This window comes from Chinchilla lanigera, unplaced genomic scaffold (genome assembly GCF_000276665.1).
Source record: "Chinchilla lanigera isolate Chin_1 unplaced genomic scaffold, ChiLan1.0 scaffold00042, whole genome shotgun sequence".
Lineage (NCBI taxonomy): Eukaryota > Metazoa > Chordata > Mammalia > Rodentia > Chinchillidae > Chinchilla > Chinchilla lanigera.
The window spans coordinates 8,052,616-8,068,734 of NW_004955443.1; the positions used below are offsets into that span (position 1 = coordinate 8,052,616).

Sequence of the window (16,119 nt, forward strand, 5' to 3'; positions counted from 1 at the left end):
GTGAGGATGACGCTATAGGGCTGGTTGATCCCTCTCTAAGCCCTGTTGACCGTGATGTAAATGGAGGTGAGTGGTGGGTAGGAGTCGGGTCTGTGGCATTTGGATGTGACTCTGAAAGGTCTGCGTTGGCTTTGAGTCTTCACTGGTGCTACTTTTGGAGCCATCCACTGCCACATGTCATCTTTCAACACAAAACTGTACTGTGAGATGCACTGACTCTTGGCCACATCGATAGCCCTAAAGGACTGCAGCTGAGTCTATCTTGTTATGTTCTGGAAGTTCTACAGCACCGTTTTTTGACCTCCTGAAGTTACAGAGGAATAGATTGTTTTATGCACTAGGAAGAGTGTGTCTTCCCAAATAAGCTCGGCTGTGCTCATGCTCATGAAAGTCTAAGGCCTGCAGTTTGCAAAATGGAAGGTGTTCACCCTCCCAAGTTCCAAGTGCTTGGGTTTGTATCCCTGTAACCTTACAGCGCCCCTCCAGAGATAAGATACAGGGTGACGCAGAGGACTGTGCACAGGTTTTATGTTAATAACCTGTGTTACACCACTTAGTAAGGATAAGGCCGGTGGCCTGGTCTCCAGCCAGCCGTTGGGAGGGAAGGGCAGCTCATAAAGCTGAGACTTCATGCGGTTGTGGATACTTGGTGCTGTAAGATTCTCTGTTCTTGGCACTTTGGGACCTTGCCTCAGCTCCTGAGTGCACTGTAATGCTCAGGCTGCTGGCGGCTGCGGTGTGAAATCATCATCTGATTCACAGTTGTCACTCGTGACTCATTTTTACAGACCGGTGACAGTGACCATGGACAGCAAGGGGGCAGGTACTGGACTTGTAGGGAAAGTGTAGATTTCCTTGGAGCACTGTGGTAGGGCATGTGCGCGCGTGCATGCAGCCTTGGGGAAGAGTCCAAATGGTGTTTCTTTGTTTTTCTCCTGGGAAGTCAAACAATTTAATTTTGTAATAGAGGTTCCACAGTGTGCAACAGAATGACTCAGCAGATAATTCAGCTTATTCATCTTATAATTTCATTCATTCTTTTAAGAGTGGGTTCTACTGGTTTTTAGTGTTTTGATCCATGGACCGATGCTGCTAAGTGGCCTTGACTTGTATAAACTTCTTTCAAAGTTTTTACACTGTTAACCTGGGCGTCACTCACACTTCACAAATGTGCTTCTGAGCTACCTCTTAGCTTTTTTTCTGTCTCCAAATCCCAGAAAAAAACATTATATTTAGTCAATAATTTTATTTTAAAGGTGATATTTCAAAATATAAACTATTTAAAAAGTGGAATATTTACAATTATGTTATAGTACAGAGCATAGAATATGTAAAATGAGCTATACAAAGTATAATAAACAGCAAGGTTGTGTGTCACTAAACCATCAGAAGTGCTGACCAAGGGAGGTCACCTTTGCTTTATTTTTCTGAAGCCAGGAAGGACTGTCCTGAAATCCAGAGGGGGGAAGCTCGGCCTCTGTGGACAGATGTGTTCCAGGAATATCATCTCTAGAAAGGACAAACGGATAGCTTTAGGAGGTGCCACGTAACGGCCGCATTGAGTAATGCAGCCGCATTTCTGTGCATTTCTGGAACGTGCAGCGGGAACACAATATTCAAATGAGAAATTTCCAGTCTGGAATCAGGGTTGCGTTTTGGAGCCTGTCTCACAGGCGGCTGCGAAGGGTTCATTGTGGAGGGAGAGCGACGGGAGGAGGAGCAAATGGCACGTACGTGCCCGTCAAACCGAAGAGAACCTTTTCTGGAAACTAAGAATCCCTTTTAAACACCGGCAAACAGTACCTTTGACCAGTAATCACTGTATTAGCAGACATTTACTGTGGCTTTTTCAAAAGATGGTGCGCTTTGAGAACTCGCAAAGGCACACCTACAAGGAGCTCGGATGCCTGGGGTTCAGGCCCTTGCAGTTTTCTGTAAGGATTTAGCCATTTTACTGTTTGGAAAGGTTCTGTGGAGGTTTATTATAGCGTTTCACTTTTGGAAGTGACAGATGATAATGACAGACTTGGGACAAAATATAGTAACTACTCAAAGGCATCAGAGAACAGACAAAGTTTTTAGGCAGAAATTGGAAAGGTGTGAGCCTTTCAAAGAAGCAGCAGCAGAACTCTGCTGGCTAAGATTCTTGTCCATGTCGCTCTTCACCTGCCTGGGCACAGGCCCACGAGGCATGGGGTGGCGACAACATCAGTCCTGTAAGCGTGAGGAATCGGCGAGGAGTTGGTGGCTGCGGAGTGAGATGAGGGGAGTGTGCTGGCGAGGGCTGGCTCCAGACCTAAACTTCACGCCAGTCTTTGAACTTTGCACTTTGCGTGCTTCGAGGAGAAAAAGCCCAGGGAACGGCAACAGCTCAAAGGCTGAACTAAGCAGAGCTTTTAACTGCTGCTTGGGACAAAGTCAACTAGAGAATCTCACGGTTTTGTATCCATAATGTCCAGCACACAATAACGTTACCAAATGTGTATGTGTGCGTGTGTGCGCACACGCGTGTGCGTACACGACAGGCAGATGTGACATAAGAAAGAAAATCAATAGAAAATGATCCTGAGGTCACTGGCTGTATTAGGGGCTGAACCCAGGGAGTGCTGAGCCACATCTCTGCCCTCTTTATATTTTCCTTGAGACAGAGTATCACTAAGTTGTCTTACTGCCCTAGGCTCATTTCAGGCAGCTGGAATTACAGGGCCACCATGCCCAGCGGGTACAGAAGCTGGAGTAACAGGACTAAAACAGCTTTTTCCTCTGCCTTTTTCCCATACATGGATTATTCCGTGGGGAACCGGTGCGTACACACATCACACCTGAGTCCTTTTACTTCTCCAGCCCCTCCTTGTCAGATATCTGCAAAGTCGAGCTCCCTTCTTACGATCACCTACTGTTCTGCTCCTGCATTATTTATATTTTGGGTTTCTTGGGTAATAAAATGGCTATTCTAAAAACGTTCAAAGACGTAAAGGTGAATATGGTCACAAGGAACGACAGATGAGGGAACTCAGAAAACAAAAAAAATGAACGTTCTAAAACTGAAAAGTACAAAATCTGAAATAATTTCACTTAGGTCAGCAAACTTGAATGTAGACCAAAGATTTATAGGAAGAACAGAAAAACAGATAAAAATGAAAGAATCCTAATGACCTGTGGATATTAAGGAGTCAAATACAGTCCTGAGTCCTACACTGAGAAAATAGAAATTCATAGAAAAAATATTGGAAGACTTAATGGCCCTAAATTTCCAAACTGATGAAAAAGACGTACAAGAAAACCAGGAAATCTCTGAAGGGGTAAATAAAACCGTACTGAGTCAGTAAAAGCAGAAGTCTAAAAAGAGAATGTGTTGAGTGCAGCCGTTAAGAGAACGGTATACACAAGGGAATGAGGACGCTTGGCATTGGTGGTGTCTTCGCAGTGCTTTATGGCAGAAAACAATCTCACATCCAGTGAAAACGTCCTTTGAAAATGAAGTACAGAGAGCTGGGTGCACTTGCAAGAAAGTACACGGCAGAGGTGTACTTGCAAGAAACGTAACAGCGAGGCACTTCTTCAGGCCGAAAGGAAGTGATGCCAGTTGAGATCTGGACTCTGGAAAGCAGGACCTTCACCGTGGAAATGGTCCACTGGGGGGAAGCATAGGTTACAGCCATGCTTTCTCTTATAATTTCTTTTAAAAATATGACTACAGAAAAATGACATCTGGACATGGTGGCACACGCTTGTCCCAGTTAGAAAACTGAGGGATGAGGATCCCAATTTTGATGCTGGTTTAGGCAACTTGGTATCTGTCTCAAGGTTTTTAAAAAGGGCTGGGGATGTAGCTCAGTAGTAGACTGCTAGCCTCATACAAGCAACGCCCTGGGTTCAATCCCCAGTACCTCCCTGGACGCTTAACACACAGAAAAATACCACTGTAGAGTAGGAGTTACAGTGAGTTGTGTGCACGTATGTATACATACGAGATAGTATGCTACCCAAGTAAAATTTGGAGAGATGCAGGTAAAAGTCTATATAGAGAATGAAATACTAACAAATATGTGAAGGCAAGACAAGAGGAACAAAAACCAAAAGCAGATAAGACAGATAGAAAACAGGTAACAAAACTGCATTCCTAAATTCAACCTGGTAACAAAACTGGAAGTTACAACAGGAATTTACAGACCAATATCCTTCATAAATGTAGATACAATATTTTTAGTATAATATTAGCAAAATATTCAGAGTACATAAAAATGGGTTATGTTTATCCTCTGAAAGTTGATTTTAAAATTCAGAAATCAATGTAACTTACCAAATGAATGGGATAAAGGGGAAACCTACAGTCATTTCTCTCCATGGGCAGAGAAAGTTCATCTGACAAAATTCAGCACTCAGCAAACTAGGAATAAAAGGAAGCTGCTTTTTAGATAGAAGGTCTCTCTGAAAAGTTTCACAGCTAAACATCGCGGTAGCGAAACCCTGAGTGCCTCTCCCCAGCACTGGGAACGGGTCAAGGGTGCTGACTTTACTCCTTTTGCACCACATTGGACTGGGGAGCCTGGCCAGTGGGACACACAGAAGAAAAATCAGGAAGAAAGTTCTCCTATTTGTAGACATGGCTATTTACACAGAAAATCTGAAGGACTCTCTACACCTTACTAGACAGGTGAAGTTGCATGGGTTGCAGGATGCAGGGTCAATGTATAAAAGTCAGTTGCATTTTTCCATACAAACAAAAAAGGAAAGTTAAATTCCATTTAGTATCAAACTCCTTGGATTACCTAGGGATAAACTGAACATTAGAATTATAAAATATTGTCAAGGATAATTGAAAAAGATTAAAATTGAAAGAGACATTAGTAGATTGGTAGGTGTGTTTTGAAGATGTTGGCCAGCTTCTAAACGGCCTATGGAATCAGTGTAGCTGGCAGGCAGGGTTCTAGGATGGGCCCCACGATCCCCGTCCCCAGTGTGCCACCGTGTGGTTTCCTCCTAAGTAGAGGAGGGCTTGTGACTATGATGTCATAATCATTAGCCTGTGTTACCTCACAAGATGAAGGGTTTTACAGATGTAGTTAAGGTCTGCAGTCAGCTGACTCTGAATTAATGAAAAGCTCATTGTAGGAGGGCCTGACCTAATAGTTCTATGGCTCTAGACTGTCCCTGAAGGGAGAATAGACAAGAGAGATGCTCCAGGTGTGGACGAGCAGTCAGGAGCCCACAGCCATGGGGCACAGAATTCCACCAACAAACTGTACCTAGAAGAGGATTTCACACACACGTGGTGCTGCAGATCTGATGAACACTGTGCCTGGGGCCTCATGAATCTGAGCCGAAGACTCCGCTAAGCCATAACTTGACCCACAGAAACTTTGAGATGATAAATGTACAAGATGCTACATTTGTGACAGTCTGTGACACGGCAAATGACTCTTAAGCATAGAACCTTATTAGCTAGCTCTGGATTTTCTGAGACAGGGTCTCACTGTGTCGCTCACGCTGGCCTCAAACTCACGGTGACCCTCCTGCCTCAGCCTCCTGAGTGCTGGGATTACAGGTGTCCACCACCATGCTTGGCTAGCTGGCTCTAGTTTTAATGGAGGAATTAAAAAGAACCCTATGTGACCATTTTTTGTTTTTGTGACAATTTCTCACTATATAGCAGCCCAGGCTGGTCTAGAACTCATAGTCCTTCTGCCTCCGCCTCTTCTTCAGTGCTGGTAATTACAGGCATGTGCCCACCAAGCCAGGCACTCCACGTGATTTGATGAAATAGGTTCTGGTTGGAATTTATGCTGCTTGGCTGAGTGACACTGGAGGCTGTAGTACTTACACTTCAGTGTTTCAGAACAATACACCAGCGGTCTGCTGTCAGACTGTCCTAATGAGGCAGCGGGACGCCACACAGGAAGCAGTGGAGGCCGATGGGAAGGACGGGCCAAGCGCCCGAGGACAGCCCGGCACTCACCTGCGCGCCGCTCACTGTGCCATGCCTGCGTGCAGGTGCTGGGTGCAGTCTAACGTTTTCTTCAGTTGTGCGGAGTTTAATCTCTCTGAACACATCGGACATGTGCTTTCGGTGTTTAACAAGCTGTTTTGGGGAGGAACATGCAGAGCAGATTAAATGCACAATCTGTTACCTTTGGTTTAGTGACTAGAAAACACGGCTATTTTCTGTGGACAGCACATATTCATCGGGCAACTTAAGAATTAGCAATATTCGGTCTCCTACAAGATGCTCTTAAAGATCATGTTCTCAGAGGTCACAGAAGTTACTTCCACGAAGACAATTTGGGGCTTTAGGGATCTTTAGGAGCGTGAAGAAAGGAGAGTTCAGAATAAAGGACCACTACGAGAGGCCCATTTTTGGGTAAGTGTGGTGACCGAGTGATAGGGTGTACACTTACATCTTAAATTCTGAGTACAGTGCGGGGAAGTCACAGTGCGGACACATTGTCCAGTCATCTTTCAACATATGCCGGCCCTGGAAGCAGTACATTTGAAAGTAAAATGCATCTCTATCTTAAAAAACCACCACCATGACAACTGTACTGAATCACAGTTACAAGCCAGGCCTCTACACTGAGGAGCTATGCTATTTCATACAGGTGGATAACAAGAGATGGTGTCGAAGGGACTAAAGGCAGGTTTCCCTTATCAGTACGTTTTTTTCTTTTGTACCGGGAATCGAACTCAAGACCTTGCACTTGCCAGGCAGATGTTTGTGCTGCTGAGCTATAGCCCCAGCCCCTATCAGTACGTTTAAAGGAGTAACTTTCAACTTCTTTACATTATTACTTGATTTTATTTTAAAGTAGGGCTTATATTAGCCCTGTGACTAACAAATAATTCGCTATTTTCAAACTTTCTGATCTTAAAAACAAACCAAATACCCCCGATGGAAGCCAGGTGCTGTCCTAAGGCTTCGCACGTGTTAGCCCGGCAGGCCGGGCGCTCCCGCGGCCAGGTGTTACCGATGCTATGCGCAGAGTGCCCTGCGGGCGGGAGCCGGGAGCGGGCAGAAGCGGGGCCTGACCCCCAGGGCCGCTGTGCTGCCCCGCAGTGCCTGCCGCAGAGCGCGTTTGTTCCGATTAGTAAAGCTCTGAGACACCACTGGCCATGAAATCCCATGCTAACACTTGCGGGAAGCCGGAGAAATACGGCTAGAAACGGAGACAGTGCCTGTGTAGGTCAGGGTCACGGAAAGGGAAATGGTTCTACAGAGACTTACTGTGGCGATGCAGTAGGGGATATTGTTTTTACACCCAGGACAGAGGAGTTCGCACTCTGGCAGAAGAAACTGGCAGAATGGACACGGGGTCGTGGCCTCTTCCGTCTCGGATGTATCGGGTCTCCTGGGAGAAGAGTCGCGCGTCATTTAGAGCGCCACCTAATTTCACGCCACATGGAGAACAGCAGATGTGGACAGGGGCACATAACACACCAACTGCATAGGCGGACTGAGGGTCAAGGTATTTCCCAGCCCACGCCAGGCAGAGGGCCAGGGTTAGCGGCGAGAAAGAGAACTTGGGCCTGCCGGGTCCTAGGGGGTGATGGGGAGATCCGCAGGAGCGGGAGTTCGGAGCATGCATGGTAAACACTGGGGACCAGGTCGTGGTGCCGCTGCAGCGTGGGCCCGGTACCCTGTCTGTTTCCCTCTGTGTAACCGAAGCACTAAGGCCTTTCTGGGAAAATGCACGGTTCCGATTCTGTGCCACCCAATACAGTGGGCCCGAGCCACACGCCACTTTTGAGCTGATTCCATTCTAACCAACGCGGAGCACACAGCAACGCGTCACTCTTGGGTGCGGGGCAGCATGCTGCAGTTAGCTCCTCCTTGTCCTCCTCGAGGTCCACACTCGCAGGTGTGTGCTGGGTCAGACCTGAAGCCATGTAGGCTTGGCAGCTTTTAAAGAAGCGTCTGCATAGCCCTACCCGACATCCGCATTCTCGGCCCCCAAGGCTGGTCCCCGGCCCGGCTGACACACAGCCCTACTCGCCTCCACCTGCATTACCAGTGAGCCGCAGAAATCCTCACTTGCTCAAGACATTGCTGGTCTCTGCCGCGCTGTAGAGCGTAATCCTTCACCCGCACCCAGTTAGCAGCCCCGTTTTGGAAAACACTGTTGAGAAATGTGATCAGGTAAGAAACGGCCCTCTGCCTACCTGACCATGGCCTCGATCTTCTTTTTGTACTTGGCGTCTATCTTGTGGCGGTACTCAGGCCTCATGAGCATGGCCGCAAAGCTGAAAGCGGAGTTCCTGAGGCCCGCCCTGTGGCACTCGATCACAGTAGAGGTCAGGATCGGCACGATGTCTGCAACACACGGACAGCAGGAAGCGCGGTGGCGCCCGCGCTCCGCCCCGGCCTGACACGCCTGTGGCTCGGCAGTGCCGCAGAACGATTCCCTGAGCTCTGCTTTTTACGCCAAGACCAGCTAGGATCTGCTCAGTGAGGAAAGGGCTCCGCAACGGGTCCTGCTGAGTGCTCGGCAAAGGCCTTTCCCGTGCTGGCAGCAGTGCCGGTGCCGCCGGGACCCACACACCCCTGAGGGAGCCCAGCTGTGAGGCACGGGACCGGCCGCTGATAAGTGGGTCAGGGGAAATACTCACTTTATGCACCCCTCTTTCTTCCAGCATCTAATTTCTTTCTTTAGGTAGGACAGATACCCGGAATTACTGCCCAAACAACAGGACCTTTCAAAAATTATTTGCTACAAATTGCCAAACTGCCTCCTAGCAAGGCCACACCTGTTTCCATCCCCACTAGCATTCCTGTCCCGCCCTTTGCCAGCATGGGCATTTAAAACTCCTTTCTTTCTTTCTTTTTTTGAAACAGTGTCCCACTACTTAGGGCAAGGTTGGCCTTGAACTGAGGGAAATCCTCCCGCCTCAGCCTTCTGAGCACTGGGATTACAGGCATGCACCACTACACCTGGCAAAAGTTTCCATGTAACAAAAAGAGAATACATTTAGAGAACAGGGGCTAGGAATTATGACCCATGGGCCAGGTCTGGTCCTCTGGTTTGCTTATGGCCCATGAGAACACCAAGAATGGTTTATGTATTTTTAAATGGTTAGAAAAAGAACCTATCTTTGACATTAAAATTACATGAGGTTCAAGTTTCTGTGGTGAAGAAGTGATGTCCTGCTGGAACCCAGCCCGCTCGTCCAGGCGCGTGCCGCTCACACCGAAATGGCGGAGTCCAGTAAGAGACTAAGCAGCCAGGGAGCCCAGAACACGTACCGCGTGGCCTTTTACAGAAAGTTTGCGGATGCCTGTCACACCTGACACCTCTCCCCTGAAGAACGTCAAACATACTTCTTAGAATAACGAGGCCTTCCTCCCGAGCCGATGGCTCGGACTGTCACTAGTCCCGCGGTGTGAGCCGGCTCCCTGGCCCGCGGCTGCTTATCGCTGAGCCGGGAGAGCAGCACGTGTGCGCGCAGAGACGCGCCGCGCCTGTCACCCTCCGAAAGGCCTGCGCGGATGCCTGGCCCTTGTGTGCGTCTGGAACTGGATGTGGGGAGGGGGCCCCAACTCCAGAACTGACCAGCGGGCCCCCCTAAAGTCCTTTAGAAACTGCGGCTGACGCCGGCCCCGCTTTCCAGAGTCTGGGCAGCTGGCCGGCGGGGCTGGCAGGCGCAGATCTCCGAGGGGAAGTGTGGACACCGCGCTGCATTCCGACAGCACTTACGTGACGGGAACTTGCTGATGTTGTTGGCCACTCGGATGAGCATGCGTGCCCCTTTCATGTGATCGCCGTTTTTAACGTGGATCTGCAATAAATAATACACTTCATTCTTCTTACAGGCTCAGAGCAACCCTAAGTCATGCTTTCTTCCCCGAAACCACCCCTTCACTGTGGCCCAGATCGGGGCCGTCCTGAGGTCCTTGGAGCCCTTCCCGGCTAACAGGCCTGGGACTCCACCCTAGCCTCCCCCTGCGACAGCTGCGCCTCAGCACCGCCCCGCCTCCCAGGCCTGTGCTCGGCCCAAGGCCATGCGCTGTGAATTCAGACCTCTTACTGGGCACTCTGTGAGAGACTGTCAGTGGCAACTTGACCCAGCTGTTGTGAGCCGTGTAAGCTGAGTCAGTCAGCGGGTACTCGGGGAGCGCAGGAGGGCGAGGAGGAGAGAGGATGGCTTGCTAAAGGCAAAGGGCACTGGGAGGCCAGGAGGGTGGACTTAGGACAGACAAAGCTGAGAGGGCAGGGGCCAGGCTGGAGGCCACTGCGGTCATTCAGGTGTGAGCCAAGGGCTCTCAGAGGTGAGGCGGTGGGGAGGGACAAGCACAGTGTCCCCCGTGTCTGTGGCTTTGCCTTCCTCAATTTTAGTTACCTGTGACCCACCACTGTCCAAAAATACTAATACAAACTTACTACTGTGTGTTGTTCTAAAGGTTCTATTTTAGTTACTGTTAACCTCTTACCGGAAGCAGGGGAAGGGAGGCTTATTTTACTTTCCCTCCCCTTCCGGCCACTCAGGCCTCTGCCCAAGTTCCTGTCCCCGGGCCAAGGAGAAAGCAGCCTGCAAAGCCTGGCCCAGCTGTCCCGGAGTGCGGCTGGGTCTCTCCTCAGTCCTCCGAGGCAGAGACACCTGTGGTGTTTCTACATCCAATTTTTCTTGCCTGACAGAGCCTGAGAGTTTACTCTTAGTACCGCAGCAGTCCAGCTTAGAAAGCCTGGGCCACGCCTGGTGCTGAGTAAGAGATCAGGGCAGAGGGGCAGCGCTGCAGGCTCTCTCCAGCGGGCAGGCCGAGGACATCTGGCGGGAGCGGAAGCCACGGCCAGCCCTTGGGCCAGAGGAGTGAGGAGGACGCAGGAGGCGTCCACAGCTAAGGTGGCAGGCGGCCCTGGTCAGGAGGGGCTTCTTATAGGAATTCCACCCCCCTCTTTTTTTTGCCCCTCATCTCTTACTAAGTAGTTTCATTCTAACCTCCCTCCACCCCTGAAGCCTGCGTCATGCTGGGTCTGTGCTCCCAGGACCTTGGCGCCACCACTCAAGGTTGAAGCTGAAAACCTCCTTCCTCCCACTCCTTTCTCTGGGGAAGAAGGGCCCCCCTGCCGCTCTGAAGGGAGGCGCACACCCAGGGGCTGCGGTTTGCTTTCTAAGCGCCTCTCCGCAGACTCACTCTCACACACCTGTGTGGTCTAATGGGGCAGGTGGTAGTCGTCTGCGGCTACTGGAATTTAAAAATTCAAACTACATAAAATTAAAAGCAGTCTTATCGGTTGCACTAGCTGCATGTTCAGGGCTCCACAGCCAGGCTGGTGGCCGCGCACCGGGCAGCACAGACTCAGAGGCCTTCTGTCTGGGCAGAAAGCTCTGCGGGACAGGGCTGGGCAGACCATCGCGGGGACTTGGACCCTGTGTAACTTTACCGCTTTGTACTAGGTGACTTCAAGCTGAAGCCAGCTCTTGTGGACGGGCCAGAGAATCAATTTAGCACTAATACAGAAAAAGGTATTTTGAGAGAACTAAAAATTTGGGAAAGTACATGTTAGATTTTGCCCATACTTTACAAAGATTATATATATATAGACACATACACATCGCATTAGTGTAAGTTATACATATAAGTAGTTGAGGTTTGCATAATCTGGTCTGATTCTATTAAGAATTACTGAATAGAACACCAGAATACACAACTAGAAATGCATATAATCCTGATTTAAAATAAATGAAAAAGGTGCACACATGCACTTATAGAAGTATAGAGAATATTTACAACATAGCATTAATAACTGTATCTAGGTGGGAGACTTGAAGCATGGATTATTGTTTCATTATACTTTTCTAGAGTCTCAAAATTTTCTTGAATATGTGTATTTTTATATTCGGACGAAAAGGAAACTATTGAGAACTCAATTTTATGAAATATGCTAAGAGAGTTAATAAACAAATTCTGGATCAACAACAGGGTTTTAAGTAAATCTTTTTTGGGCAGGGGTCATACATCTATATACTTCAAGGCCAAAACAACATGGAAAGACAGGGTAAAGCCCGCTCCCCTCCGGTCTGGTCTGCTTGCCCCTGGGCTCCACATCCCCTCCCCACGCCCCTTCCCTTTAGAAAACCACTGTTGCTGAGCTCTTTGGCACGTTTTCATTTCATTTGCAGTAAATGGCTCTGCATTCTTTTCACCGTTTTGTACACAGAGGCAGCACATTGCGAATTATTCTGCACCTTGCTATGTCACTTGACATAGACACTAAGGGAAGAACTCTGGTCCGACGCAGAGGCGCCGGAGGAACGCACCTGGCAGCCTCCAGAGTGGCTGGCTGCGTCCCAAGTCCCTCTAGAGCCTCACCTTCACAAGTATGTAGCTGTGCAGGATCATGAGGTTGGTGGCCATCTCAGACGGGATTTTGATCTTCTGGGATTTCAGTTCTGCATACATGCTGAAGAGAACGTCATGTGCATTGCGGTAGTTTCCTTGAAGAGAGGTGATAAAGTGACGTTACTGCCCAGATGAAGCCTGGGTCTGTCCATGGCTTTCCTCGTACAAGAAGTTCTGTTTATTTATTATCAGTGACAGCCATCTCTTCATACGGGAACTTAGCTGTGGTTCCTCTTTTAATCAGTGGTGCTCTTATGTGGCCAACCTGTGGGGAGGTGATGGTGTCCTCCTGCTGTCTCACTCTTCCTCGGCATCCACTTGACCCCAGTCGGCTGGGTCATGAGTTTGGGGTCCTCATGAGGAGTCAGCTCCTCCTCCCCACGGCCACTGCTGGGCTTCTCCCTTCCATCTGGGCACAAGTGTGCTGATCGCTTTCCTCTCTGGCCAGGTTTTTGAAAGCCTCAGCAAGCCCCTAAACCCCGAAGCCTCCAGGCACACTGGCATGTAACCCCCAGCCATGGGGACTCCCGGAACAGTGCCTGCTCGGCATGTGCAAAGCCCTGGGGTGCATTCCCAGCATCCCAACACTAAGCAACCCCCGAAAGGCAGCAAGATCAAGTGTAAATTCTGTCTCCCATCAACCTTGAAGCGCAGAACCCTGGCCTGGTTCTCTCTGGGTTCTGAGAGCCTGGCACACATCTGACAGACAGTAGGTGTTAGATCAACAAAGCTCAATAAAGTAATGATGGATTTAACTGAGGATTTTCCAAACTTATGATACTTATGTACATCTAAGAACTGACTTACAAAAATTAGTGAAGACCGCAGAGTAAGTCTCTTATTCAAATATTTACAGACCATGTAAATGGACGGAACCATTTCAGAGATTCTGTAACAGTCCTGCACATGATAAAGAGCCAGACCCACTATAATATGGCATAATTCTCTTTCACCTCTGGTGTCTCCCACACAGACCAGTTCACACGCATGCAATGGAAAGAAAATGCTATGAGCTGCAGGAGGCTGTGAGCTGCAGTGGTCAGAGAAGTCGCTGTCCCAGAGACAGAAACTGTGCGGTCACAAAGGAGGGCAGGAAATAAGTCCCATTGGTCTATAAACCCTGGTAATGGTGAATTATTTTGCTGCTCTAAAACCTAAAAATGGCCATTTCCTTAGCTTTGGGGTTCAGAGCAAGCCTAGATTAGATTTGATCTTAGCCAAAAGGCTAAAAAAGTGATGAGTAAGAGACTTCCACTCTTCCCTGGGCAGAAGAGGGGTTGGGGATTGATTCTACTTCCTGTTTGAAGAGTAGCTCGGTGGTAAAGCACCGGCCTAGCATGTGAGAAGCCCTGGGTTCCATCCCCAGCATGCGCATGAACACACATGCACACACACACACTCACACACAGTATCAATAATGTCAAATAGACAATAAAAATTAAAAAAAATATATATATGAAGGACTTACCTGCACACTGCTCTTCTCTGGCGATTATAATGGCAGTCCGGGCAGCTTCTCGGTATTGTTTCAGGGCCATGTACAAGCGGAACAGATACTTAGCATCCTGACATACAAACCATTAGACAAACATGGCTAAGTTCATTAGCTAAGGAGGAATCACCTACAACTTGGAAATTCAGTTAGAATCATATCATGTGCCAGTAATTTGAAAATTGACTTTGCATTTAAAAACCCAATAAAAGAATTAGCTCACAAACATTTATTCAGTGGTTAATATGTGCCAGGTAGTATTTTAAGCATTTAAATGTTAACTGCGTTAAATCCTCAGGCCTACCCTAAGAGGAACGAATAAAGTCCTTGTTTTGTGGATGAGACAGCAGCAGAGTCAGGATCTGGGCCACAGTGACCTGGGCTCAGAGTCTGCCCCCGCCCCTAACCCACAGCATCTCTCACATGTGTGGAAGCAAAATGTGTTCTTATACAACGTACCAACTCTGCAATGTCTTGGCACATATACATTTTCTCTGTTTTTTAAACTGTTCTTGGGCCTTTGACCATTTTTTATTCCTTTTTTTGTGGGATTCAATTTACTTTTTATTATGGACACATCTCAAATCAGGGGCTGGGGATTTAGCTCAGCGGCAAAAGCGCCTGCCTGGCAAGCGCAAGGTTGTGAGTTCGGTTCCCGGTACCAGAGAAAAACCAGAAAAAAAAACAAAAAAACAAAATCAAATCAGTAGAAAGAGCTTCAGAGTTGATATTAACAGAAATTATTACAAAATTATTCTTAGGTTACATATAATATGTCACATAAAAAAGGAAAAATGCTATCCAAGGAAGGAAAAGACAGCTGGCATGTTTTCACAGAAACAGGTTTGTATTCTCAAATTCCGTCTGGCTAATCACCCAACTCTTATCAAATGTATCCATGCGATCTCTCAAAAAAATGTGTAATAGACAAGATTAGCATCCTGACATACAAATTCAACACAAGAACAGAATATTGATAGCAGAGAAAAGAAACAAATCACCTATAAAGGAAAGCCCATCAGAAACACAGCAGATTTCTAAACACAAACCCTCAAGTCCAGGAAAGCTGAAGTGAAGTATTTCAAGCCTAAAAGAAAACAACCTCCAACCCAGACTGATGTATCCTGTAAAACTATCCTTCAGAATTAATGGAGAAATAAGATACTTCCATGACAAAGAACACATGAAGAGATTCATGACCACCAAACCAGCATTCCAAAATGCTCTGAAGGACATTCTAGAAAGAGATAATGACGACTACAACTCCATGAAGCCTAACAGAATGAATCCATCAGGCAAGGCAAGTAATTAAATGGGGCGGGCGCGGACAACAGGAAAATAATGTGACCAGGATAAGCCAACACATATCACTTGTCAATGTAAATGGATGTAAATGGTCTCAATTCACCAATCAAAAGAGACAGACTGGCAGAATGGATCAAGAAACAAGACCCAACAATATGCCACATTCAAGAAACATATTTAACTAAAAAAAACCTTGAAGAAAATCAGGGGTAGCTATTCTATTTTCAGACAAAGTAGACTTCAAGCCAAGACTGATCAGAAGAGATAAGAAGGTCCCTACATACTTGTTAAGGGAACAGTCTGAGAGGAAGATAACAATCATAAATATATATGCACCAAATACCAGCATACTCAACTATATAAAACAAACACTAATGGATATGACAAATCGGATAAGCACTAATACAATTGTAATGGGAACCTCAAAACTCCACTATCAAAAATAGATCAATTAGATGAAAAAAAAAGAAAAAAAATCAGAGCTGAACCAAACCATTGAACACATGGACTTAGTAGATATCTAGAGTGTTCCACCCCACAGCAACAGCAGCACATGGGACTTTCTCAAAAATAGACCACAGGCTAGCTCATAGAACATGCTTAAGTAAATGCAAAGGAATGGAAATTATCCCATGCACATTATCAGATTATAGTGCAATGAAATTGGAAATTTTTTTTTTTTTTTTTTTTTTTTTGAGTTTTCTCCGGAACCGGGAACCGAACTCACGACCTTGCGCTTGCCAGGCAGGCGCTTTTGCCGCTGAGCTAAATCCCCAGCCCCCTTGAAATTGGAAATTAATGGCAAAAGAAGCCACAAAAACTATATAAACACATGGAAATTAAACAACACCCTCCTGAACAACCACTGGACCACAGATAAAACTGAAGAAGATATTAGTTTCTACAATTAAAGGATAATGCTGACAAGATATACCAGAACTTATGAGATGCAATGAAAGCAGTCCTACCAGGGAAATTTACAACAGTG

General features: G+C 47.2%; 1 protein-coding gene across 1 annotated transcript in view; it reads right to left on the reverse strand.

The window, feature by feature from the left end:
• Positions 1-1,231: 1,231 nt before the first annotated feature.
• Positions 1,232-16,119, reverse strand: part of Wdr19 (WD repeat domain 19) — a 69,072-nt gene continuing 54,184 nt past the window's right edge. Inside the window, exons 30-37 of the mRNA XM_005391986.2 lie at positions 13,803-13,899; positions 12,305-12,429; positions 9,690-9,771; positions 8,158-8,308; positions 7,223-7,346; positions 6,399-6,475; positions 5,960-6,082; positions 1,232-1,509 (exon numbers count right to left, since the gene is read on the reverse strand). Coding sequence (XP_005392043.1) covers positions 5,971-6,082; positions 6,399-6,475; positions 7,223-7,346; positions 8,158-8,308; positions 9,690-9,771; positions 12,305-12,429; positions 13,803-13,899 — 768 coding nt within the window. The 3' untranslated portion in view covers positions 1,232-1,509; positions 5,960-5,970. The remainder of the gene's footprint in view (positions 1,510-5,959; positions 6,083-6,398; positions 6,476-7,222; positions 7,347-8,157; positions 8,309-9,689; positions 9,772-12,304; positions 12,430-13,802; positions 13,900-16,119) is intronic.